This window comes from Aptenodytes patagonicus, chromosome 6 (genome assembly GCF_965638725.1).
Source record: "Aptenodytes patagonicus chromosome 6, bAptPat1.pri.cur, whole genome shotgun sequence".
NCBI lineage: Eukaryota > Metazoa > Chordata > Aves > Sphenisciformes > Spheniscidae > Aptenodytes > Aptenodytes patagonicus.
This window is the reverse complement of record NC_134954.1, coordinates 63,470,135-63,497,275: the sequence shown is the minus strand read 5'-3', so window position 1 is coordinate 63,497,275 and position 27,141 is coordinate 63,470,135. Positions and strand designations below refer to the sequence as shown.

Below are 27,141 nucleotides of genomic sequence, written 5' to 3'. Positions count from 1 at the left end.
AGTACGTCTGCCTGCACAAAAGCTATCTCACTCTATCAGCATATCACATAACCACACGTGAACCACAGACCTCACAATCTGTAAACAGATTTTATCTTCTCTATCTGTACGTCTCTCCATCTGAAACCGGGGCTCAACAATCCACATAAATTATGCTTCAGCAGTCCCTTATATCATAGTTGCGCCTGTGGACCCCAAAGCAACGGAGGCTTTGTTATATCAGTGGCTGTACAAATGCTGTCACTGTCCCAACAGCTGGAAGAGACAAGACTGAGCAGGTAAGGAGGAGGAACAGGCTCTGAAAAGCAGAGCAATATGGCAGAGCAGAAACAGGGCTGCCTACAAAGCAAGCCTCCCAACACTGGAAAAAGCTTTGGAAGGTACCAAAGCTGTCATCTTGTTACCAGCACACACTCTCATTATTGTCTCTGTTGTTTAATTGCTTTCATTCTTTTATGTTATGGTGAAAACCATCCTACAGAGAACAACTCCAGTTATAACTTCAGGGAAGTGCAACTGCAATTTCAGACCAGCCCTCAGAAGTTAATTATCAAACAGGGTTTCCCAGCCCGATGTGCAGCCTCTGCAATGCCCTCTGGCTACCTTCCACAGAATACCCTCTCCAGACAACAGACTGATGAACATCCTGAGAAAGCATGGAGTTGACATCCTGCCAAACAACTAATTGAGCTTGTGACCCAAAAAAGCAGCAAAAGGGGTGTCAACGCCAGAAATTTCCTCAAGCCACCTAAAAATAAAAACCACATTTGCACATGAAAACCTAATCTGAAAGAAGTCGTCATTAACAGTCAGTTGTACTTAGATGTGCTCCTGTGAGGTTTCTAAATCAAAAGTGCAATTCATTAGCCATTGTTGGGGACAATGTGGGATTTTGACTGCACTCCTTGCAGTCATCAATCCCACCCTCCAACAAGGACTGTGTGATCCATTTACACTACAGCAGCTTGTGTACTTTGCTGACCAAACAAAAACAGACTGACCCCTGCAAAACTCTCCTCCTCTCAGACTGTGGGCATTGCCTCCCCATCGTCCTCACTCCTCCCTCCCAGCCCAGGGCAGCAGCTACCACAACTACTGCTGCTGACAGTATGTCACATTTGTAAGGCTCCTCATATTCTCTAATGATCCCAGACCTTTCTGTATCACTCTCTTGAGACAGATCTGAAATCAGAGAAGGGAGAAAAAAAAAAATTCACTTCTCAAACCATCAGCCTAGCTTGCAAGAGCACTTCTCCAAAGAGCTGTGCTAAGCAGCCGCTGGACGGTAATGGCTTACATCTACTCAAACAGAAAGCCCCCATACACTGCTCTCCGTGCAGACAGGCACTTTGATGCTACACTCCTGAGTGGGGTTTAAGAACCTGCAGACACCAAAATAGGAACAGGACCCAGGAGAGATGGATGCAGAAATAATCAGCACAGGAAGCTTAAACCACAAGATTTGCCTTTGAAAACAAAGCAACATTTTGTCACCTTTCTAGGTTCCTGATGGAAATTATCTTATAAAAGAAGTAAAACAATAGCAACAGGTTTCTACAGCACAGAACAAATAAGCAGCTCAAACAATGCGGCAGATGAAAAGCTTGAATCTTTTAAGGGGTAGGGGACCATGAAAACCAAAAACAGAAAATGTGCTGCTGGAAAGAATTAAAGATTAGGATTAGCAGACTGACAGGACAGAGTCTCATCTATATTTAGGGCCTGATTTCCCCCCTAGAACGCAGCAAAAAGCCTCCCTGTGACCCACGAGGTGATGGCAGCCTTATGCTCCAAATGCTCCCCTGGAAAGTGCCAGGAATGCAAACAGAATAATCCATGTGCTGCGGAGACCCAGCACCACTCGTCACCCAATACAAACGACTCCCCATGCCCATTAGTCAATTAGAGAGGCCAGGAATCTATAGGAATGAGATTAAAAAGAAGTATTTTCCAAAAATTAAAACCCACGGGATTAATTCTCACTGCAAGCAAGAGCGAGCCAAAGAGCAGAAAGAAACCCAAGACAAAAAGGTAACAGGTATCATCAAGCAAAAACAATTAAGGGAAAAAATTATAAGCTCCAGCCCTGCAGAAAGTCAAGACATTATAATGAACGGTACTTTCCATGGAAATACAAATTCGTAACAGGCACTCGGCAGCCCACATACCTGCACAGAAATAAGGCGAACACATTCACAGGAGCTACCAAAGGCTTTGCAAGAACTTCTAGAAACACCGAACACTCAAACTCGCTTTGCAAAACAGCAGCTTTCCTCATTGGACTCATCCAGACCTCCTCTAACTCACACAACCTGGTACAGGGGAACACTGTCCTTACCTGGGACACAAGACGACTATCACTCTGTCTTTGAGTTCACACTAATCTAAGATGCCCGCGAAAGCAGGTTTTGAATGTATCACCCATGGGCACACAGATGTTGCAGCACATTGTGCCATTCCCCTGGTGCCTGTTTTATGACCTTTAGCTGCACTATGGGCCTAGAGAGGATGCTAGAGGATGTTTTAAATGAAGTACTGAATACAGGAAAATTGAGGTAACTTTACATTAAATCTTAGCTCACTTACTCTTCATTTTAGTTTGAAAAGCAGTAACATTGAAGATTCACAGTTAATGAGCAATTCTAGGGCAAAACTCATGGAATACACATGGTTACAATGAAATTGAGACATGAGCCCAGGCTCATACACCCAAGCACTACAGTGGATTTTAGTTAAACACTCTGCATTTCTGAATTAATGCAATACACCAGACTAAATGGGTTTATGTTAGGAACTGAGAGCTTACTTAAAACAGGAATTTTTTTCAGACTGGCATAGCACTTCCTGCATGGTCACTCTTACAGGAAATTAAAAGGGCTTTAACGTGAATTAGCATTAACAGCGCAGACAGGTTATGATAGAGACAGGAGGAAGGCATTGAAAATCTATGCTGCAAATGCACAGTTTGCCCATATAAATCGCACCCACGCAAGGACCACGTTGTCAGTAAAGCTACACTTGCAAAGTGTTCCCAATGGACACCTGGCCTACCTCCCCAGGATCAGCTACAAATGGAGCCCCTGCTACCTCCCCGAGGCTGGCACCTAACATTATGTGCCATCCACTCCTGAGCTGCAGCTGCTGTTTGCCTTCAAGGCAACTGTAGAAAAAGGCAGAAATCCCAGACACTGCAAATCTACTTGGATGGAAAGGGTCACATCAGTGCAAGAGCAACACTCCTTTCTTCTTCCTTTTTTCTCTCTCCATTAGATCTGGTCATTTTTATTTGCAATTTCAAAGCTTTTCATCAGCTTTAAAATTCAACTACAAGGAAGGAAGATGAGTAGACTTATTCTCTTAAATAAATCCTACTTCTGATCGGCTTTATAGGAGTGAAGGTAGAAACTAAAGAGCAAAATAACACCTAATGCCATCTGTACCAGCAGCCTTATTTCTGAAATTCCTCCCTGCTATTTTAAGGCATTAAACAAATTCATTTATAATTGTGTGTATGGGTAAAGCCTTTCCCTATCAAAGCATTAGGAAATTAGAAATTTGGGAAGGAAGATTTCATCTAAAAGGCAGATAAACACGGAAATTCGGGGAAATCCCAGAAAACACAACTACTCATTAGATTTGACTCTCTCCTGAACCAGCATGTTTAGATGTATAGCCTTGAAAGGGCTGCTTTACCAGTCAAATTATGGTCTTAACCTTTATGCTAAGCGTCGTGGGATTGCAACAATAACAATTATTGGGGATGGGGACTACAAGAATGACACACAAAAGCAGAAAAAGTGGGATTAAAACCAACCAAAAATTAGTCAGACATTTTAACCAGATGGCATTTCCTCTTCCTAGCAGTCTGATGTGCTAAAGCCAAGCACACGTGCTATGACAGCAGATGGAAATCACACAGCTTTGTTTATGTTTGGGACCTACAGTAAAGGGAACCATGCAAGTTTGAGCAGGCAATAATTACTCAGAGCCAAAGAAATGGGTGCTTTTTTGAAAATACCAGCCCACAATTGGGCAGGACTAATAGTCAATAAAAAACTCAAGACAATTCAGTAATAAGAAAACCCAGGAGTGTTCACCAAATCACATTTAGGATGGAAAGAGCTAGTTTCAACCTCTTTTGCCACCTCCTCAAAACTGTACCTGACCACAATGCATTTTATAACCTGCCAAACACATTTTCATCTCTTCAAGAACGCCATTTTACTTTCTTTCCCCTTCCACTTCACCCAAACTAGTTACACTCCTCCAAGGAACATCAGTCCTTGGCCACCCCATGATCTATCACAAAACCTACTCAAGAAGGCTAGAGGATAACTTTATATTGATTACTCTTCAAAACCAGACCTCGGGGCATCACAAACTGGGACTGGAGCTTTGTCTGCTTTAAAGACAAGCAACAAAAATTTCATCTTTCACTCAAGCAGTAATTTCATCTTATTGTGTTCCCAGGCACATCACTTTGTACTTTTTACTTGTCACCATAAGGATTTGCCAAGAGTTTCTATGAGGGGCTGTGGGACACAGAGGCTCTGCAGCACACACACAGACTGTCTGTCTGCCTATGCAGCACACACCAGCTCCACTGCACCCCAACCTACTGTTACAGTTAGCAGCATCCAAACTCTGAGATCGCACAAAAGGACAAGACACTTTCTTTTTTGCAGACATCTTAAGCTTTCAACTCCCTATGAAGCCCTTCCATTTTCAAAATTTCTATCAGCCTGGCACTAAAAATCATTCAATAATAGTTCTCTGCTTGCTTACATGCCCATCCCAATAGCATCTGAACGCATTAAATGAAGAGCACTCATTTGTGCTGCTGTAGCATTTTTCCTTTCAACATTCTCCAATCTCTTTATAAACATTGACTAATGAATCAGGCAATATTTACTCAGTTGCCTGGAAAACAGATACACCTTTTTTAACAGCACAAAGTAACAAGTAGTGAATCGTTCAGAGAGCCAGGAACAGAAGCTGGGACTCTCAGCTCCTATTAACGTGTCGTCTCCCCTAACACGAGTCTCAGCATACTTGCTCATAAGATGACTGATCCATCTCTCTGGGACACTCTGAAGATTTACCAACCTGCAATGTTGTGCTCTACCCCTGTTACCAGTTAGCCTCAACTCAGAAATGAAGCACCAGGTATTACAGGGAGGAAAGAAATAAATAAAAGGTAGCAGAGAGCGCTCTGTTCAAACTGACAGCAACAAAAAGTAGCCATCACACAGAAGACTAAATTTTACCAGACATTATTAATTCAATATTCTGTCATCTCTCACACCACTGTTCATTCACCATCAAATGCCTCAGCAAGGACTTCCTAATTAAAACATAGAAAGGCTAGAATAAAACATGTTTTTGGCACATCATTTGTGGGTCTTTTATTCACAATTGAAATAGCTTCATGTTTAATTGTGTACAGAGCCACATACGCTATCTCAGCACACAGGAGCAAACGGTGACCACTTCAATGCTGCAAGCAATTCTCGTGCTGCCCCTTCATCTCTAGCAGGAGGCACCTATCCACCTGCGCAAACTGATTGAAATCTCCCGTGAACAAGGACCTTATCTGCAATACTGCATGCAGAGGCGGTGACTGCGTGTGTTGCGCTCAGCATGGCCCTGCTCCAGCATGGCACTTAACACAAGTGAGCCTAACTGCGCAGGGAAGGCAGGTACCTGGCATTTCCCAGCCTTACATCTCCTAAGCCCAGGCGCTCTGGGGACCTCTGCTATCCTGCCACAAAGTGACAAACTAAGCGGCAACTTCTTCTACTCCACACTAACAGTCCCGGCAAGAAACCAAGTATTTCCCCACATTATGCTGAAAAACTAACCTCCCTGGTCTCCCTGAGACCACTCAACCTGGAACTGAAAGCTCAAGTCTAACCTCTGTCTCATACCACAGACCTAACAAAAGCTGAGGCCAAGAAGCACGGTTTCCATGTAAGCCAGCAATTCAGGCAGCCCGCCTCCAGCCACAAACCTGCACGCTCCCCTCCGCTGTATGAAATACAGAACGTACTGCCGAGACTTAGCAATCCATAATGATTTCCATCAGTGGAGCAGTATGTTCTTGCTTTCTCCTGAAAATGAGGGAAAGAAGGGGGATGACAAGAAACAAAAAAAGCACCGCCGATAAAGAAAAGAAAAAGACTGCCGTCATCACCACAGGGAAGCAGAGACACAAACCACAATTCTGCATGTATGCCAGCCTTGCCAATGCTTGGATCTGAAGGCAAAGAAGTCCGCTACAGCGGGATGTGAAGAGCAAAGCCAAAATTCCCTGCTAAATATTGCTGCCAAACAAGCCATTTCATGTCAATATTTGTAAAACAAATTGAGCCTGTGCTGTAAATATCCCTGCATCTGTGCACTGTTTGTTTCGGCATGAAGGCTTGCAAATAGGCTTCATAGCATACTTGCAGTGGCAGAATAGCTTGAGCAATTCTGGTAGGACTCAGCTGTTCAGGCCCTACAACTGGCCCTTTGTGACTGGTGGCAGATGGCACTACTGCAGCCTCTCTCATATTATCACTGCCATGAGGTGGGCAGCAGTTTGCAGCCACCTGTATACACACACACACAAAAAAAAGGCAAAGGAAAAAAAAATCTTTCAAGGAAAAAAAAATTTAGAAGTTACCTCAACACTACCAGATTGATTTCAGAATGCTTTAAGGGTTTAACAAGCAAAGCAACCACAAAACTTGGTTCAGGCTCAAACCATTTGGTTTTTTGCATGCATCAAGACCTCCTTTGCCACAAGACAGTCTTCCAGTTCACCTTGCCCCATAAGACAAGTTCACAAATTCTGTTATGACATCACTCTGCAGGAGGGAGTGATAGAAGAGACATCTCTGACAAATACCCAACTACAGTTGGACGGATCATCTATTTTTTCCAGGTTCTCCCCAAATGAGTGATCTGAAAAGAAGCACTGCTCAACCCTCGAAGAGAAAATTACAGCTATTGCCATGTTACAGCACCCTGTCCACTGCCTGTCACTCGGCAAGTGGCAATCTGATTGTAATATTACTGACATCAAAGCAAATTTTGGGAACCTACAAATCTATTCCCAGGTCTCCCAAACTCTTACAGCATGACCTTCACCAGGCTGCTTTGCTCTCTGGGAATAACTCACCTTTAATTACGAACAGAAAGCTTAACAAATATTTTCCCACCACGGTCAGAGGAAAGGCACTGCAAGTACCAAGCTTCCTATGAAAGGTATTAAAGCACTACCTGGAGGAGACTTTAAAATACATTTCTTGCAAGTAAATTCCATAACAAAGTTTGGTTTAGATGACAACATTTGGAAAGGGAGAGCGTATTAGGGTTTGATGAATTGAAGTTTATTTTACAGCAAAACCAAACACCACATTTCCCTCCCCATCACCATCACTTACAAACTCAGGAGCAGAGACTGATCTGTTGAACTAAGTGCCAAAACGTCCCTGGATTTCAAATTGAAGTCCTAAACGCTGAATCTTTCCTTCCCCAGCCCAGAACTAAAATAAATCCTGGAAATGGTTATCGCTTAGTTGTATTACAGCAGCATCTTGAAGGGCCAGAGGAACAGTCTCATCATTCCAGCAGTTGTACACACGTGCCACATGCACACACACGGTAAGCAGTAAGTCCCCCAACACAGAGGTAGCCTAAAACAAGAGAGAAACAGAAGACACAAAAAGGTAGGGACCACTCCACAGTCACAAACGGGGCCAATTAGAAACTAAAGCCAAGAAGCTGGCCCAGTATCCTATTTGCCAGCCATCATTACTGACAACCAAAAATTGTTTATCAGTGCTTTCATCAGAAAAGGAGACTGGATTTCAGAGGTATGCTAGATCTCCGCGCAACCTTCTCCTCATCAGGGTCAATACAATTTATTTGCTGGCTTTTCAGCAGGTGGGAAGTGGTACAGGCTTCACTGACCTCCGAGGAGCAGCCCTGCTTTCTGCCAGCGGATGACGTGGAACACTGTCCCCATCAGTTGGGCAGAGATTAAAGCATCTGTGCATTTGGACAAGCCCAGCAGAATGCAAACAGAAGGCAGAAGCAGAGGACTCCACAGGAGAGATACCTGCCTGGTGGCAGGGGGAGAGCCAGACAGGTTAACCAACAACAAAAGCACGTTAACTTTGATTTACCAATGACTTATTCTGGGTCACTGCTTGATGGACAGAGGTTGGTTTCAAAAGTATAATTTTAAGAGAGCCACATGATTTTCAGAGCTGACTTACATTTGTGCACAGTGTACAATTTGTTCATACCATGGCAATCCACCTAAACACACAGGTAGGCAGCAAGCTGTTCCTCTGCAGTGCAGGAAGGGGAATTTGCCACCTGCAGGCAAAGCTCTCAAAGCTGCAGAGGCAGAGAGGCACTACGATACACAAGCTAAAACCACAAGCAATGTGTTATTGAGCAGAACCACAGTGGAGGCTTTCACATCTGCAAACGAGAAAGTACACACCTGTTCATTCCTCCCCACACAAGCAACCACTTACAAAAACAAGTTTCCCTGCCTTCACATTAAAAATTGCCATGAACCTATACAAACATAGAGGAAGTTCTTTAAAAGAAAGCACATTTTATTGAGAAACACAAATGGCTGGACACTTCAAAACCAAGCAAACAGCCCTACTGCTTGTGCCACATTTGCTGTCGGAGCAGAACTGCCTTGCCCTCCAGCTGAGGCACAACATGTGGGATTCCTCCTCCCCCAGCTTGTGGGAAAGCCGGAGCAGTCAGAGTTTCCATGCTACGTGCCCCCCATGAAAGGCGATGCTAGCTGGGGTCTCCAGCTTCAGGCTCAAAAACATGCTGTCAAAGAAGTGACAACAGCCATAAGGAAAACATGATTCCCCACCACTGGTCCAAAGGAAGAGAGGATGGTAAGATGTAGGCTCCCTACAGCTATGAAGAAACTGCACAGAACGATGTGGGTTCAGTTACACGCAAAAAATTTCAGAGCCATCAAAAAAGCTAAGTCAGCAATAAAAGCCAAAAGGGGAGAGGGAAAAAGAAAAAAAGAGAAAAACAGTATGACACATACCCACAGTCTATCCAGCTTATAGTACCTCGTCCTTTCACCTCCTGGGCCACACTGGACAGTAACCTGAGTGAGCTTTCTGCAGCAGCAGCTGGGGGGGGGAAGAAAAAAAAAAATCAATGACAGCATTGTTACTCCACTTAGAAGAACACAATTGTGCATTCCTTTGTTCTGAAGCACTGGAAGAACATTTTGTCTAATTTGAAGAAACCAGTATGAGAGGGATCAGTAAAATCTTCTGTAAACTAGAAGGAATGCTGGCTGCAGCTGAAGTTGGGTGGCTCCTTCCCTCCACACCCCTTAAACAACACACTGAAATTCATACCTCCAGGCATGCTCCCTGACCTACATTTATGGAGCTATACCGTGTCCTCTCCTGCAAACCAGCTTCCATCCCAACACTGCCTTTTTCCTGTGGCTGGGCATTAACCAGTTTGCACCACTGCCTGCTAATTACAGCAACTTCATTTAGGACCTTCATCAGCTGTAAGGGCAAGTCATTCGGCACCTCTGACCGCCTCAATTCTATCTCTGTCATACACAGAAAATAACACACTGTTATTCTCGTAATAACCCTGGGAGATACCCAAACCAACAGTCATGAGGAGCTCAAAACTATTAGCAGAAAGCACCCAGAAAAGGTCCTTCCAAGAACTGGCTGTATTATAAATACCCAACTGAGATTTTTATAATGCCATGCCACATGTGTAGATTTTGCAAAACACTTCCATTCTAAAACAGTCTTATAAATGGTATTAAAAATAAAAACAGAAGAAAAACGGGACAAGAGCCCAGGAGAGAAAAGATATAGAGGTTCAAACAAGTATCAATTGCCAAAAAAATCTAACAGAAACTGCTTCCTGCCTCGATAAACAGAAAACAGAAACCCAGAGCCTCTTCCAGATCTATTTAAACTGCTGCTGCTCCACAACTACTTCAACTAACTGAATATAAGAACAGCTATATTGGGTCAGACCGAATGCCTCTAGAGACCAATATTTTGTCTCCAACATTTGAGAAAGTGAAGGCCATTTGAGAAAGTAGAGCCAGTGGGTAGTGATAGCCCCCTCAAATAATCTCTAAGCCTCCACAATTTTTATCTCAACAATCTCCTGAGCCAGAAACAGCTTCTTTGTATTCGACAGCCTTTGCTTGGGCCTGATGCCATCAGAGGCACCAGCCCACACACGTTAGCTCTCAAGAACTCTCCTATACTGATAACATGCAACTGCCACCTCTCTCCAACACAGGGACATAGACATGTGAGGGAATTCTTTGCATGTACTTAGAGTGGAACAGTTTGACAAACACCCTTTAAAAAATAAGCATTCCGGATAGGACAGACTTGTCCCAGAAGGCTCACTAGTTGAGCAGCCCTGGCAGGATACCCAGCCGGTAGAGTGAACTAAACATCTCTTGTAAATGAGGACATCTCTTGAAACCAATGGATTTTCTGCATGAGATAGAAATACTCATCTAGTTTTGCTCAGCTGAGAAGCAAAGCCTTTGTTCCAGCAGTATGATCAGATGCTGGCCAACATCTCATCACAGCTGGGGGTTGTATATCTGGGATTAGAATTGCACCTCCAAATTCCTATCTCTTTTTTCCTCTCCTCTCTTCCTGCATGACAGTTAGGCAAGAGATTTCTAATTGTGCAAGGATTGCTGTTCTAGGAAGAAACATTAATCCCAGAGTCAGCTCTGCATGCAATGCTTTAGACTGCTAAAACCAACCAATTAAGTAACAAAAACAGAAAAAAAGAAATCTCCACAACACGGCTTTTGAACAATGCTCATAGGTCAACATTTATTTGATGAGTGTCAGAGCTGAAGTGTTCTGGTTGTGCTTCTAAAAACGAAAGCAACCACCACTTAAAATACTAAGCGTAAAAAGAAAATTTTCCCTTTAAAAAGCTGAATAATGCAGATGTCTTTTTTATCTAAAGTGTTCCTTTCAAAATCAAAAAGCGTTAGAAACTCTTTTATGACTTTTGCTTTGAACCTGTTACTACAAAACCTTTTGGCCAAGTTTGAGCGCTCAAAGTTCCCCACTATAGCAAAACACAAATATTTTAACAAAATTTAAGTCACATATATCATTTTAACTGTTTTGGAATAAGCATATCTTTAGGAAACAAAGTTACTTATCTGAGCATCTGCACATTTTTGTCTGCAAAATTCTCTGATATTGGCGGGGAGGGAGGATATTGGGTCATCACATACCGCTCCAATTTGCCACACTATAAACCCAGAGCAACTCTACCAACCGTCATTGTGTTTAACTGAGATAGAACCTTTGCAACAGGTGAGAAAGGGAGTACCCAACCCCCAAACAAAGCATTACCTTGTATTGCTTGCCTGCAGGAAGGAAAAGGAAGCAACAACAAAAGCAATACAGCACTAAGGAAAATCACCTTAGTGACACATTTCACTTCTTGCTGTCCAATGACTTCCACATCCACAAAAGCATTCTGCACTTGTGTATGGAGCTTAAAGTTTGTTTCTTCATTTTACATGGTGTCACACAAAACAACACCAAAACAAAGACGACGACAAAGGAGAAAAGGTACAGCAGGAGCAGAACAAAGCAAAAGGAAGAGCAAACAGACAGGTAAGAGCAAGAATGAACAGCTGGAAAGGAGAGCCTGAATGAGAGAGAAGACAGCAAAGAGATTCAAGGGGACAGGTGGCATGACATGAAATGAGCCATTTCTCCCTCTTACACAAGCAGCTATTTTTTTATTTTTATATTTTGTTAATTAAAGTTGAAAGACAACCATGGGACACCCAAAGCTGTCAGAAGTAACGATGGATTGATTTCAGTACTGTAACTATTCATTAAGCTTTTCAGTGTCACCAGGAAATCGAAATTTGTAAACTACTGTGATACACACACCAGAAAGCTCTGGCTGATAGCTATTATGAGCAGCCAGTTTTGGAGACAAAGCCAGAATAAAGTACATTTTTGCCAATGTGACAGAGCAATTAGAAGACCAAACTAAGACGACTCCGATCTTGAAACATCAGGAGCCTCTGAGTTAGGACAAAGGACACTGGTCCTGAAGAAGCCCTTGTAGTCACATAAGGCAACACTGAACAAAGAGCAAGTAAGGGCGAAGAGCTTAGTCATCTGAGCATGTACACAGGCAACCGAACATGCACACAGATGTTCAAACGCACACACCTTGCTGGGCACAAAGAGCTGTGACATCAAAAAAAACAAAAAAGGAGGACTTACCAGATTTGGAATACAGCACTAGTACATTATTCCGTGTCCTGAGAAGCTTCTTAAAATCCTTGTGGTCACTTATTTTTTCTATGAGTGGAGACACCTTCAATGAGTACACAAACGTCGGCAAGAATGCCTACAGAAACACAAAGCCAGAAACATTAGTAACAGCTTCCATGCTGAGAAACAAAATACAAAGACAAACTGCTTTTGAAATTGCCTTGACCTTTTCCCATAATCTTGAGACACGCTGCCTTAAATAAACTATCATATTGATTTGGTCAACAAAAGCCAAAAAAAACCCAAAACAAAACACTATAAACATGACTTATTGAAACTGGACCAATACCACTCCCAGCAAGCATCCTTAAGTGGAAAGATAAGATAAATACAACATCAAGAAATACGGTTTTAGCTAAGAAGCCACCCCCTTTAAAAGTTTGTTCCCTAGTCAGATAATCAGATAAAAATTCTTACGTAAATTTAATATACTGCAACAAGAGAAGCAGCAAATTACCACTTTGAGAGCACTCTTGTCCCTAGATCTCAGAATACTCTGCAAACTCAGTTGAGTACTTTGATACCACACAGAAGACAGCGAGAGCCATGAAGTTAAAATAACTAACCCACAGACACAGAGCAGATGAAGGAAATGAAAACAGGATTTGCAAGTAACTCAGCATCTGTATTACGGCACTAACCACAACCCTTTCCCACACACCCTTCCAAAGTGGAACGGGGCTTACATTTCCCACTGGCCATACTCTACCTTACACACACCCTGGTGCCTTTGCCACAAGATCAAGTTTGGCTTCCACTGGCCACATGGAAGGCACGGCATTTAACCTCTCTGCATCTCAGTTCTGTATCTATGCAAAGAAATATTTTTTTTGTTGCATCTTTTGGTCTATTTAAATCATGACCACTCCAGAGCAAAGTCTGTCTTTTATCCTACCATAAAGTAAAATTCCTATCAAAATACGACCATAACCTCAGCTGGAGGCTTCACTGCTCATTTGTACTGCAATAATCTTCAATAATAATAATAACCTTATCCATCATGCTATGCTGCCTCCCCTCTGCACTGTACTGAATTCATACTAATGGAATGATTATGGGAAGCTTAGCTGGAGAAATTACCTAGTTCACATTCACCTTACAGTAAAACTTAACACTTAATTGCTTGGGTAAAAGCTTTAGCTCATTTGCCTAACACACAAGAGGTTCAACGTTTTCTTAATTACAGAACTAATTTTGATCATGTCTCATTCCAGCTGGGCTGGAAAATGTGTCCAGGGTGGATGTGAAGAAGTAAGAGGCTGTTGTTCTTGCATCCCGTGTATTACAGATTGCAGCATTCAAAACAAGGCACTAAGCCAATCAAAGTCAGAACACGCAGCCCCAGGCACTACACTTCATTACAAATTCAGCTATTTGCAAACACCACGTCACTGAGGCACAGAAACAAAACCTGCACCTACGAAACATATTTTGTAAGTGCCAGAAGTTTTTACATGCAAAAAGGGGAGGAGGAGGTTTGGGATGCACCGGGTGGAGGGGAGAGGCTGAGCTGAAATGGGGGTCATCCTCAAAACAACCTCAGGACACATTTAGGAATTTAAAGTTACTAGAAGATACATCTTTAATATAAAAGCATGACAGGCTGCACAGGCTTAAAGTTAACAAGTTATCCCACTCCGCAGGCAGGATTCCCACCACTGAGCCCTGCTGACCAGATGGTCTAACTGTGAGAAGGGAAAAAAGCACATTTGCAAGTCAGCCCCTACCTTCAGCATAAATGTCCTTGACGCTTTAATTCAACCAACAGACTCGCATTCTTCTAAATCAAGGCGTCCAGAGCTCAGCCTTCCTACTTCAGGCTGATGCATGTGAAGCATTTGTGTATTTTCTGAGATAAATACATGGTGTTGCCAATCAAAGTAGACAAATATAGTTGTGCTAAGTGGGGTGACACATGCAAATTCCTGCTCAAAACTCATCACAATCAGAGGCTGTACAGGAGGGATTAATCTAACATTGACTTATGAGCAGATCTCTTTAATCCTAAGTATTTTTTTTTTTTTAAACTTTTTCCTTCACCTCAATTTTTTTAACTATCCAAGTGTCTTAAAGTTTTACTTACGTCTTGAGTTACAGAAGGCTAAACCTAAACTTCACTGAAACTAAGGCTGAACACAACGGGGGAAAAGTGAAACTACAGGTTGCTTCTTTTAGAAGCTTTTGTTTAGAAAACTGGACTCAAATAAGGATATTCTAGCCTATGAACTTACTGCAAAAAAGAAAGAATTGGACTAAAAAAGCCACAAAGGCCACTTTCAACATGACACCAAATGGTATTATGAACTTTGTTTAAAGCATCTGTACAGTTTTACCGATAGCTTGGAAGCAGGTGTATTTCATGTCTTTTCCAGATGGAAAGGCTGTTTAGCCAATTTCAGTGAATTTTCTTTTTTTTTTTTTTCCCTCCTTATAATGGCAGAGTTATAAACCTCTTGAAAAATTGGATTCTGGAAACAGTGACAGCTTTAACTACTGCCTTGTTGGTGTTGCCACTAACAGAAAACTCGCTGCGCTGGTGGAACAGCAGGTGCTTGGAGGGAGAAGCACGTCATGTTGCATATATCCACTGCTACTTTGCCCAATTCCTCCCCAGGTATCAAATCAATACGTTACTCATTCTCCTGCAGTTTTACTACAGCAGCTCTCTCCGATCCTTTGGTTTAGACCAAAACCCACTGGGAAAGGCATTGTGCATACAAGCACACCAGTCAGCCCTGCCGAATAAATCATCATCTCTCTTTAATTAAGATTAATGTTGCAGCCTTTCCTGGTTATAAACCCCAAAAAGTCCAAGCTGAAGGCATCGATTTGGACAGAAACACCCTGCCTGCACATCTAAGGCAGCCGCAGCAATACTGGGAGGTTATCCACTGAGCTGAAAAGTTCACCACCTCCCAGTACGTATTTGCATTACATGGTGTTTGCAAACTGATAAGAATTAAGTAGTTCTACACTCTCCAGCTTTCTCCTGCTGAAATTAATGAAGACCCTGCCCAGGAATAAATGAGAGGCCAGTTTATCATTAAACCTCCCAAAGAACCTCCGCCTTCGCTACCAGCTCCACTGAAGGCAAGTGATGCTGAGCAGTCATTTTTACCCGATGCCAGTCCCAGCCACAGGGCTGTTTTGCCCTGCTCCAGAGCCAAGGCTGTGATGACCGCACCAGCAGCTACAGCCTCACCAGGGCTACAGCCAGTAGTTCTGGCAACAGCATGAAATTAAGAGGATGGGAAAAGAGAATCCTATGGAAGCAGTTACACACTCCTCTTCTTCACAGAAGACCAGGCTCATATTCCTGCACAGCCCACAGGCAAAGCGGCAGCAAAGACAAGGCTCATCTACATGTACTGTGCTGTATGACTTTAATGGTGAGATATGACCCAGGTAGATTTGCTCCAGACGTTTTGCTGAAGTCTTTGCAGGAGAGCTCATCAGCCAGGCACTGCCTGATCAACCATGCTGCTTCTTGTTTAAATCCAGGGCACAAGAGACAAGCTCATATTAAAAAAAGAAGAGGTCAAGAAAGGTGACAGTCCCTCCTGGGCAGGAAGCCTCTTTTCATATGCATCAGGAAGTGCTACATTCACATATGGAACTCTATAAATAAGAAACAAGCTAAACTCTCTTGTCACTTGAGCATCCTAAAGATTTAAAACCTATTCACAACCACCGCTGAAAAGCTAAGAAACACTCCAAACATTTTTCTCAAGAAGCTGCCTACCTTGGTACCCGTTAAAGTAGAAGGCATATTAGGACCAACACATGCAACATCTGTGCCACATCTGCCCTGTGACAGTTATGGTGACAAGAAATTGCAGTAAAACTGAGGGAAGGTCTATTTTATTTCATGCTGTGTTTGCACAGTGCCTAGCATAAAGGGTCCTTGCATCCATGGCTGGCTCAGTGAGCTGGAACCAACACAACAGTCACCTGGTGTTCTCGGATGCAGGAAACTTTGGTGGAGACCTTCAGAAAAAGGCAGACTACACATGGCAGACTATGAAATGCAAATCTGGTAGCACTTCTAGCCTGCAGATTTTCCCCAGCTCAAGATCTCAATCAGAATTTATTTTCACAGAATTTTTTATGGCATAGGTCACACATCAGTCCTGTGATTGCAGTGTCTGATCTAAGATGCATGAAGGATTCTCAAGTAAAATATAGGTGAACCCAAACCCTCAAGACAGTAAATTCAAAACTGCTGAGAGACACTGCTATTTGACTACAAGGTACAAAAACACGTGTGCTCTAGCTCTGCCTCTGCTCTTCAAATCAAAGTATGTATTTAAATATATAATCTTGCAAGCGAGGTGGAAGAAGTCTGATCAGTCAGAAAAGGTTTAATTTTCCTTTTTTCCTCACTCTCCAGCAATTCCTTGCAGAGCTGCCAAACATATGCAAGTGTTAAAGAGCAGCAAAGCACTCAGCAACCCCACTCCCTTAGAATTGGTACCCAAGAAACATCTGAGCTTTCAGAAACCCAGAGGCAAAGAAAGTTACAGGCAAATAACTATTTACTAATTATAGTTCCAGGACTGACACTATTGAAAAATGCGGTCATCCCTCAGGCCGTGTTTTCTCAAAATCATCAAAGATCTGAGAAAGCAGAGTTTATTTCTCAAGTTTTTACTCTTCTCCAAATCTCATTTCAGAATGAAAAAAGGAATATCTTTCAAGCAGCCACAAGAACGTATTTTCGTATTTTACATTTATTATTCAAATTAAATGTGATAAATGTTTAACTGCTGTTCCCACAGAACCCAGTTCAATTTATGAGTTGCTCCCCACAAAAGCTTCATGACAGCATGGTCTTTTGCTAAGGATAAGCAGCATGTCTGGAGAATAATTTTTTTATTTATTTAAGTCAAGGGCAATGAAAACACATGGCTTTAAAAACAAGAAAATACAAATCAAAATTAAATAAGGAGGCACTATCAGAGGAGCAGCATTGTACGCTGGGCAGAAAAACTATTTCCTATTTCTCCTATTTCCAGCTCGAGAGCATGAAAAAATACATTTCCCTGGACACAAATTATGCATTAAAAAAATATAACTGGATATGTGGCTGAAATGGTGCTTAGGTGCCTGAATCCATATGTCAACATACAATTTTTATGTGCACACTAACACTTACATATATAATTAGGTAGACAATTTGCACACTATTCATCAAGAATAGCTGGGGCTGACATGAACAACACTGATTCCAACACAACTGCTGCTTGGCAGGGATGCAGTCTTACACTCGACCACAATTTCAAAAGCCCATTTTTCAGCAAGACTTTGACTTTGATTTCTGTCTTAGCTTAACCGCCCACTGATGTCATTCTCGTTTTGGGACAACAGCATTCAACCCACTGTAAATATGATCAATGAGCGACCCTGTACATATGAAACAGATTGTGTCTGACAAGGCCTTTTATGGGAATCTAGCTGAAGAGCAAACCTGCCTCAAAATTCCAAGCAGTAATGGAGATGACTGAATTTAGTTTCATAATTAATTTCTTCAGGAGGGGACTAGTTCACGTTCTAAACAAGGTCTCCCCTGCTACATTAAAATGGGGGGGGGGACGGGACGTGGGATGACATAGGCAAGAAATCCCAAGAACAAGACCGGATCTCACCTTCCCTTTCCTACACAGTTCCCAAAATGAACCCTGTGGCATAGTGCACACTTAACTTCAGAAGGTGGATTTGAAGGAACATCTCTGTACTGCAGTGATTGAGGTTTGTAGACCTGCAGATCAGCTGGTAGCATGGCCAGGTTCCTGGACTGCAGGCAGTGTGCACATACTGAAACCTGATCTAGTTGAAGATGTCCCTGCCCACGGCAGGGGGGTTGGACCAGATGACCTTTAAAGGTCCCTTCCAACCCAAACTATTCTATGATTCTAAAATACCAGGTCTAAGTCATCACCAGGCAAGCACAAGAGAGAAACAGATCTGTTGCTCCCTTCCACCCAATTTGTTCTCACTTAAAAATACAAGATGTTCAAATCCAAAGCCCCCTTGTTTACAAGAATCAGTTTGATTGCAGATGTTTTATCATCCCTGTTCATCATACAAACCACTCTTGACCTTGTGCAATAATTGCTTGCTTTTCACTCACAAGCCCTCCCTGTGCTGCTATTTACATTCAGGGTTGTGCTGCTTTGATCACGATGAGCCATTTGTAACAAATGCCTTCCAAGATGGACAGTGGTAAGTAGGACAGTCCCCTGTTTTCATTCATGATTAATATCCAAAATAGCTGTAGAAACATTTTAATCAAATCAGATGAGGGGAGACAGGTTCTCTCTGTTACCCAAAGGTACCTCAAGGAAGCCTGCTAAGAATTTATTATGTGAATGAAGGGGGAAGAGAAAGGGTAGCACTTGGGTCTCAGACTTCAGGGGTCACAAGTTAAGTAGGCCCTGCAATCCAGCTGGGACCACAACACGATCTTCTCCCAACCACATCTGCAGGGGTTCCCAAACTGCAACCTGCCGAGGACCCCCAGCACAGAGGCTGCAGCACATTATCTGTGACTGATCCGAAAAGCCATCTACAGGCTCAGTGGGGAGCGGCGACTCCAGCCCCTACAGCAACATGGGATGGCCAGGTGAGGAGCGCTCCGGCAGACACACCGGAAGATCAAAAACTTCTCCATCGGAAGACTGACAGCATTAGAAAACCATAGTTTTGCCCAACAGATTTACATTTGCAGACACTCCCACTGGACACTTAGTGGTTTTTGTTCGTTTCCCATGAGCTCCATGGAAGAACGCATTCTTACTCGGTCTATAACCCAGATCAATTAACTCTCACCTCCAGCCATTCAAGGAATAAAAAACCCAAGCACTGCTGACATTTTATTGTAGTGGGTCATGTCTGCAAGAGGCAAGTGTCACATCTTCTTTGTTCACGAAGGAAGGCAAATTAAAATCCTGACAGAGTGGCTTGGTATTCTTTAACCTAGGCTGAAGAATGCTACAAATAAAGCATTTCACTTAACGCGGTGCTTGCTATGCTCACTTTCCAAATATAGAAGATAGCAAAAAATACCATGGAGACGTCAAGATTTGACTAGACTCTACTGTTCATATTGTTCTTAAACACTGGGTTTTAAGGAGCATAAGCTACAGGCATAATAGTCTATACTAAGGGTTGTTCTTAAGGGCTCTGTGTAGCCAGTTAATTGTATGGTTTATCACTGGTTTTCAAATGCTTAGTGAATGAAAACCTGTGCAACTATTTACTAATTAACAACTGACTGCAATAGGGTCAATTACTAATGCTGACAAAGAACTTTCTCCTTATTATGAATGTGAAGCAGTTTGCTCTCTCTTCGAGCCAGGCACTGGCACAATATATTAAACAAGCTGTTGATGAAATCATGTTTCAGATATCACTTCTGAATGAGCACATTTGGATGACTTCAGAAGCTAAGGGAATGAGCAAAGCATATGCTACATAATCCCCCACTAAAAACTGGGTTTTGAAGACGTTTAAAGAAGTATCACCTACTCAAGAAGCACGTAGGAGATGCTATAAAAAGATAAAACCACTATTAACGGGACTTATAAAGAAGAGAGGCTGAAAAGTGATACTTGAAAATCCTTAGCACTTCATATGGCACTTATCTTCAAAGCATTGCACAAATATTAACTAATTAATCCTCACATTCTTCTGCCAGGTGATAGGAGATGAAGTTTAATTTAAATAGTTGGAGTAAGAGTCACACAGAAAGGAAGTGATCTGCAACAGGCAAAAGGGAGGCAGCATCAGAGCAAGCCAGCACGCAGCTGATCCTAGAGCAGCGCACAACCACACGATGGTGTGCCATCTCCTGCAAAGCGAGGAAGGGGAGAGAAAGAGACTATTTGCAGTCATCCAGCAAATATGCTATATGACTACAAACCCAAAGACAACAGACAGGACATCATCAAGGCAGCCACAAATGAGATTACCTTTGTTATCTGTATTCTGCAAGCACACAAATCACAGCACCCTCCACCAATGCTACCAGCTACTCTCAGCTAGCAAAGTGCAAAAACTTAGGACCTGCTTTGCTATCACAATTTTTTGCCATTCACAAGCTTGAAATGGTGGCAAGGGTCAAGGTAAACCATAACTTACTTCCAAAGTGACCCTGTCCACATCAAGAAATTTAAGGCAATGCTAGTTTGTGACTCTGGTTGCAAATTGCACTGAGTTTTTCCATTCACAGACCTCCAAACACGACTCTGAAGAAAGGTGAGTCTCATTACCTCCATTTTACTGAAATGAAGGACTCGAGGAACTGTGTCACCAGAAAGCAAAAGAAATGGTCAACAACAGAGCAAGCACCTCTTCTACCACCAATTGCTCACGACGTCGTGAGCACACCCCTGGGCAGAAACACCAGTTCTGATGACCACGCCACACTTGTGGCAACATCCCAGGCCCTCTGAAGTAAACGGGCACTTTGGCACCAAAGCCAATGGATTCAAAACATCACTCCATAAGGTACGGAGTTGAGTAACAAAACCAGTCCTGAAAGCGAATGTTTGGTTTGGGAAGGGCATTTGAGGAGACAGAGCATAGCTCACGTCACAAGTTTAACAAATCCGTATTTTGAAGAGGGAACAGACAAAGTAGGAATGGTGTGGGGGGACAGCGAGTAAGGGATTTGCCTCTGCAATACCCTCCCTCCGACTGCGGCAGAACACTTCCCAAAGCAGCTCCTGCAATACAAACAGTAACTGGATGGGAAAAGGCACTTCTGAATTCAAGCCCAAATGCCACCACGGGAAACAGCACCTGAGCACTGCAGAGGAGAAGCAGCACTCACACACCCTGCCTGCAATCTCACTGGAGGCAAAGCCACTGCTGCCACGCTGCAGGGCTACTTGCAACACAAAGAGCGAGCCACAAGTCCGTGTCAGTGCTCACCAGTGCATTGCCATGACATTACTGGGACTTGAGGAGCTGGAAGCCTGAAATGTTCCTTTCAAGCCTTTCTTTGAAGGCACCGGGTTTGAATGGCACCAGGTCAAGAAGCTTCCCAACGGCTGTAAGTCGGTCACACTCTCTTGACTCAGTTTCTCTATCATTAAGCCAACACTCAGAAGATGAACTGACCTTTGCCACATTGGCCTGAGATAACATTCATTAGTGTTTGCAAAGCAAACACATCTCAGATGCGTTATCCTCTTGGAAGCAGTGGCTGGCCTCTGCTATGGAAAGGACAGTACCTGCCACACAGAAGGAAATGCAAATCCACCTTGGTGTGAAACTCCTTCCCAATGACTTTAACAGTAAATTCAGTCCTTTGAGCGTGAAATACAGTCAAGGGCTTGACATACCAAACAGGGAAGTATCTCTAAAGTTAAACCACAACTTCCCTATGACTCTCCGACTCATTCAAGAAATAAAACTTTACAGCAGGCAGAGATCACTGCAGTATCTTCCTCACGTGTGTGTCACATTCACAGTGATGCAGAAGATAACTTAACATCTTCCACTAGAAGATACTGTGTTTTCTTCCTCCAGCTTTGTAGTTTTCCTTTTACAAATGCAGGAAGTCTTACAGAGACAAGGACTTCAATTCTCGGAAGCCACCTCCAGTTTTGGGTCCTACTTTAAAAATGAGCCCTATTTTTCAGGAGCACTATGCATCCACGATTCTAGCTGCTGCCAGAGGTGCATTGCAAGCACTCAGCACTTCCGGGGGGGAATCACATTTGGGTACATAAAAAAAGGACTGGCTGGAAGGAAAGACAACGTTCTCATTAACCTCTGTCCTACCAAGCAGCTGGCATTACCTTCACTTTAACTTTACACGCTGAGAACGTCCTGATTTAACAGCCTCACTGACTTTGCAAACATTGACTCAAGAAAAATTTAAAAGCAGGTTTTGCAATGTCACAGCTGTAGGCTAGTTTTTTAATCCTGGCGTACAGCGAGTTACATATTTCAAGATGAAAAATCGCACCTTCAAGTGCAAGATAATGCAAATTGGAAGAAATAATTTAAACTACTTGTAGACAGCAAAGGGGAAAGAATTAGCTGAATCAACAGCTCAATGAAGACATCTGCTCAGCATGCAGCATCACAGAGCAAATAAAATGCTGGGGCAAATTAAGAAGGGGAAGAGAGAATAATGTGGATAAATTATAATGGCTTCGTATAATTTCACTGACAACGGCAGGCCCACTCTGCTCATCTCAAAGACACCAGCTCTGCAATACAAAAGGTCCAAAGAAGGGCAACTGAATAGTTAGGAACAACAGATTCACATAAAAAAGCTGGAAAAAATAATAATCTTTTAATCTACAAAAAGAAATCACAGCAAAATACTTACATTAACACAAAATGAATGTTACAGTAAGATAAGGTCTGACAGCCGCAGTGGATATAGAAGGAAATACCACAAATAACTCCACGTTTAGTTATTTTAAATGAAGGGAAAATTCAGTCCACTTGTAACTCCACTTGGTCCACACTATATACTTAATCCAAGGAATACACTGCCACAAGTATCACTGAGGAAAGTACTGTGTATATTAAAGATGAGCCACAGGGCAAAAAAAGCCACACTAAGACCTCTCCAACATTTTAGGAAGAGTTCAGCCTGACTTCAGTTTCACTAGAAATCAATAAATAAATTGCTGATAGCAGAGGTCTGTGCTTCTAGACCAAGCTTAGAACAAAACGAAAACTGTGCAGGATGCACAGCATTCCTTTTCCCTCCTCCTGAATGAGCTGATAGCTAGGCCCCTGCCAGGGGCAAAAGGCTACATCAGACAAGGCCGACGCTTTCTGTCCCACAATGGCAATTCTAATATTAGTACAGAATAAGCACAGGGCAATTAGCAATTCCACACTTGATTTGTGTGAATTAGATGAGCACTCCTAGGTCATGCATTTCCAAATACATTTCAGATCACGTGTGGGTAAAAAAATTAACGTAATTTTTCATTAATTATTAACTCTATTTGTACAGGCAGAAGGAAGAACTGTAGTTCATGCCAATAAAGTAAATAAAGGAGCGCTTTAAAGCATGCCTTCCCCAATCTTTTTGAGCTATTTACGCTAAATTCTGTGGATAAAAAAAGAAAAATCAGACTTTAAAATATTTCTGTGAGTCTCGGAGTCTCCCTGAGGTAAGGAGTGTTCTACTTAGTGTAATTTCAATGAAACATACCCAGATCCTCCGGAATGCACTAAGATGGAGAGCGCCACATTTGAGGGACACACAGGCAGGGGCGGCAGGACTGCCCACGGGCGGCAGGACTGCCCACGGCCACCCGTGCCCGCGCACAGGTGCACAAAGCCGAGCGAGGCCGCTTTGCTGCGGCAGAGCCACCTCTGCCGCCGCGGCACCGATTTTCACACGCAACTTACGAACGAAGCGCCCGCCGGTCGGAGCCCCCGGGGCCGGTGCCGGCCGGGGGCTCCAGCCCGCAGCCGCTCGGGGAGACGCCGCCACACGCCGGGGTGGGCTTTCTCTGGGTGTTTTCTTTGAGAGACAGAGAGAAAGGGACGGAGGGAGGGAAGCAGGAAAGCAGCACACGGGCTGAGGGCTGGGGAAACAGCCGGAGGAGAGCTGCCGGAGCCCAGCCACGCCGGGCTGTGCCGTGCCGAGCCCGCCCGGGGCGGCGGCGCGTGCGGGCGGCGGGGGCAGCCGCCGCGCCCAGCCCGAGGGGCCCGTCCCGCTCCCAACTTTCGCCCAACTCCGCCGGCCGCGCCGCGCCGAGCGCCCCCGCCCCGGCTCGGGGAAGGGGGACACCCCGCGCCCGCACCCCCCCCCCGCCGCCGCCGCCGCCCCGGGGCGCGGCCGCCGCAACTCACCGCCAGGCCGAGCAGCAGCAGCGGGAGCCGCCCGCGGCGCCGCACAGCCCCCGCGCCCTGCCCCGGCACAGCCATCGCCGCCGCCGAGCCGGCCCCGCTCCGGACCCGCCGCCGCCGCGGGCTGCTGCCACGTCTGGCGGCGCAGGCGCGCTCCGCCGCTACCGCCCGCCCGCGCGGCGGCATGACGGGGCTTGTAGTCCGCCCCGCGGCGCGGGTCGGGGGGGACGAGCCTCTGCCCCGGAGACCGTGGGCAGCTCCCGCGGGGATCCGGCGCGTGTCAAAAGAAAACGAAACCCAAACCCACGCAAAAGCCCCCAAACTGCTGCCAGCAATCACAATTAAAAAGCAATCTCCGTCCAATTTGTTTCAACAGAGATTAAAGAGAAAAAAGTTCCAGCTCTTCCCACTGGCCTCCGCTCTAGGATTCGTTTTTTGTGCCTCCACCTCTCTCCCAGTGTGTACCTTACTCCAGAGAGCCTTCTGGCAAATAACCTCGTTCTTGATGCTTTTTTGTGAGGGTCTTTAAAACCTTCTGCTGGTCTTAGATCTGGGGTAAGGGGTGAATAAGGGAACAAAAAATAAGGAAAGGGGAGAGAGAGTTAACTGGAAGAGAGGCTTAGAAACTAGGACCTGTTCTCCTTGTAAGTTGTTCCCACTTGTTATCATTAAATCCTAAAGAGAACCCCGCTTTATCCTCGCGCTTCGGCAACAATGCTGAAGTGCAAGCAAATAAATACACTGAGTCTGACCAGGATCAATTTGTGCAACCTCCATTATAATCACCCTACTTGAATGATCGCTGCATCCAGACAAACAAATCAGTCTGTGCCCCTAGTTAAGGCACATTCAGTGAGCCAGCTCTGCCTCGCAAGGACATCCCAGATGTCCCGCCAGTAATCTTAACGTCAAAGCAGGTCAGCTGCGTTATAATTGGCTTCCCACAAACAGAAGGGACCTTCACCTACCGCCCAGTGGCCCTATGAAATTCTTCCTTGGCTCAGAAACTTCAAAGGAAAATCAAAGGCATCTTTTCGAGTCTGATCCTTACAGCTGACTGTCACCTGAGCATTAGACTAAGAGGTTGGCTGCAAGGGAGCAATTTGTAGATCCATACCGCTGACTGATCATTTCAAGCAGTAATCATGAAAACTGATTGCCACTGACATTAGCAAGTCCCCTGGCGGAGATGTAATTTTGCAAAGCAGAAACACACATAAAGTTATTACTATTAACATTTACACTTTTGTGGCATCTTTTGCAGCAGAACCAGAGCACTGTGACTTTTCTCAGTCACAGCTGGATAACCTTTAGCAAATCATTTCACAATGCTATGCCTCACTTCCCATTTGCAGGAGGCCTCGGTTAGCCTGCCTTAAAATGGGATTAGCAATCCTTAGGCCACCCTAAAATGCCAGTGAATGTACACATGAGGCGCAGCCCAGGAGCCGTCAGGAGTTTGTGATGAGGAAGGACGCGCAGCTGGAGAGAGACTTAGGGAAGGGAACAAAAAGTTAGGAATCTTTTCACTCTACAGTGAAAGGACCCAAAACAAAACACCCTTTGCATCAAATATCTGTACCCCTAAAGTATATGCTATCTGCACTGCCACTTCTCACTTGCAGTCCGTGCTGACTGCACTGGGATGGATGGAGGGGTGCACTGTACTAGTCACCACCACTGCTGGCGCCAGCTTCCCAATCTGTAATAATCAGCCTGCTAGCAAAAGACCCCGGATCCCCTGTTGAAGCCCATTTCAAATAAGCTATCAAAACCTCCAGGAACGGGTAACCTCTTCCAGATGCTGTTCACCTTCAGATCCCTAGCCTAGAGCTGAAAGGCTTCTGCACACAACTACCCTGACTCATCCAGACCTCTAATCTCAGTTGGATATCCAGGTCCTCAAAGACTGTTTGAATCCTCCCGTGACTCTTTTGTGTAGAAAACTGTTGTATCTTCTGACGCTTCACGTCATAGTTACCAGTATCAGGCAATGCAAAAGTAACCTCAATGTGGTGGAATTTCTGTGCTGTGTCATCACCATACAGGATGTGCTGCCATTGTGGTAGGAAAGGATAAAACCCTGGGACATGGTTGTTCTGTCACAGGAGTACATTTTTATCATGATGGCAAGAGGAAACGTTCTCAGGAAGGAAGAAAGAAAAAAAGAAGACACGCTATTTCAAACTGTGCTCCTGAAAGGTTATATAAAAAATCCAGTTTGGGAAGCTGCAATTCTCATATACAGAAGAATATAAAAAGGATATCCATGTGGCAGCTACAGCTTCTTTCTTTCAGTTCGGCTCGGTAATTTGTGTTGACGTGACAGGCATTGCCAAAACTTAAGAGACAAGATCATTGAGCATCTGTCTCGGGTCAAAATAATGTATCAAGTATCAGCTCTAGACAAGGCTTTACACAGTGGCAACTACTTAATCAATCCAGTTGTGCATTGCTAACAAACTCATTACAGTTGTATCTGAGCGCGCCACTATCCAGCATCCCAAGTTTTACCCCGTATCTGGCATTTACATCATATGCTGCTTGCTTCTCTGTAATTGTAATATTTGTATATGGTACCACAAAACACTGTGAAAGCATTCATTAATTCACCGCTGAGAAGCAAGAAAGAATTACTGCCCTTGGATTATAGATCAGAAAACAGTAGCAGAGAGATTATATGATTTGCCCAAGGCTATAAAACCAGACAGTTTCAGATCATGTTCACTTCCGAAGTCTGCACTGGGTCTGCTAATCCTTACTTGTCTATCTGTATTCAAACACCTCTTTTACCAAGAATAAAATACAAAACTGGACTGACAATAAGTATGCCTGTAAGGAATTATGCCTTCCACATTTCCTATATGTTGCTGCTTTATTTGACAAGCTTTATCTTTGTTCTCTTTTTAACCTGAACAAGTCTCTGGAGGCCTCTTACAAA

General features: G+C 43.9%; 1 protein-coding gene across 1 annotated transcript in view; it reads right to left on the bottom strand.

Moving 5' to 3' along the window:
• The window catches only part of PDIA5 (protein disulfide isomerase family A member 5), a 103,934-nt gene extending 78,957 nt beyond the window's left edge, over positions 1–24,977 (bottom strand). The window contains 6 exon segments of the mRNA XM_076340604.1: positions 9,083–9,170; positions 12,318–12,444; positions 24,204–24,308; positions 24,310–24,381; positions 24,383–24,435; positions 24,953–24,977. Coding sequence (XP_076196719.1) covers positions 9,083–9,170; positions 12,318–12,444; positions 24,204–24,308; positions 24,310–24,381; positions 24,383–24,435; positions 24,953–24,977 — 470 coding nt within the window.
• Positions 24,978–27,141: the final 2,164 nt, after the last annotated feature.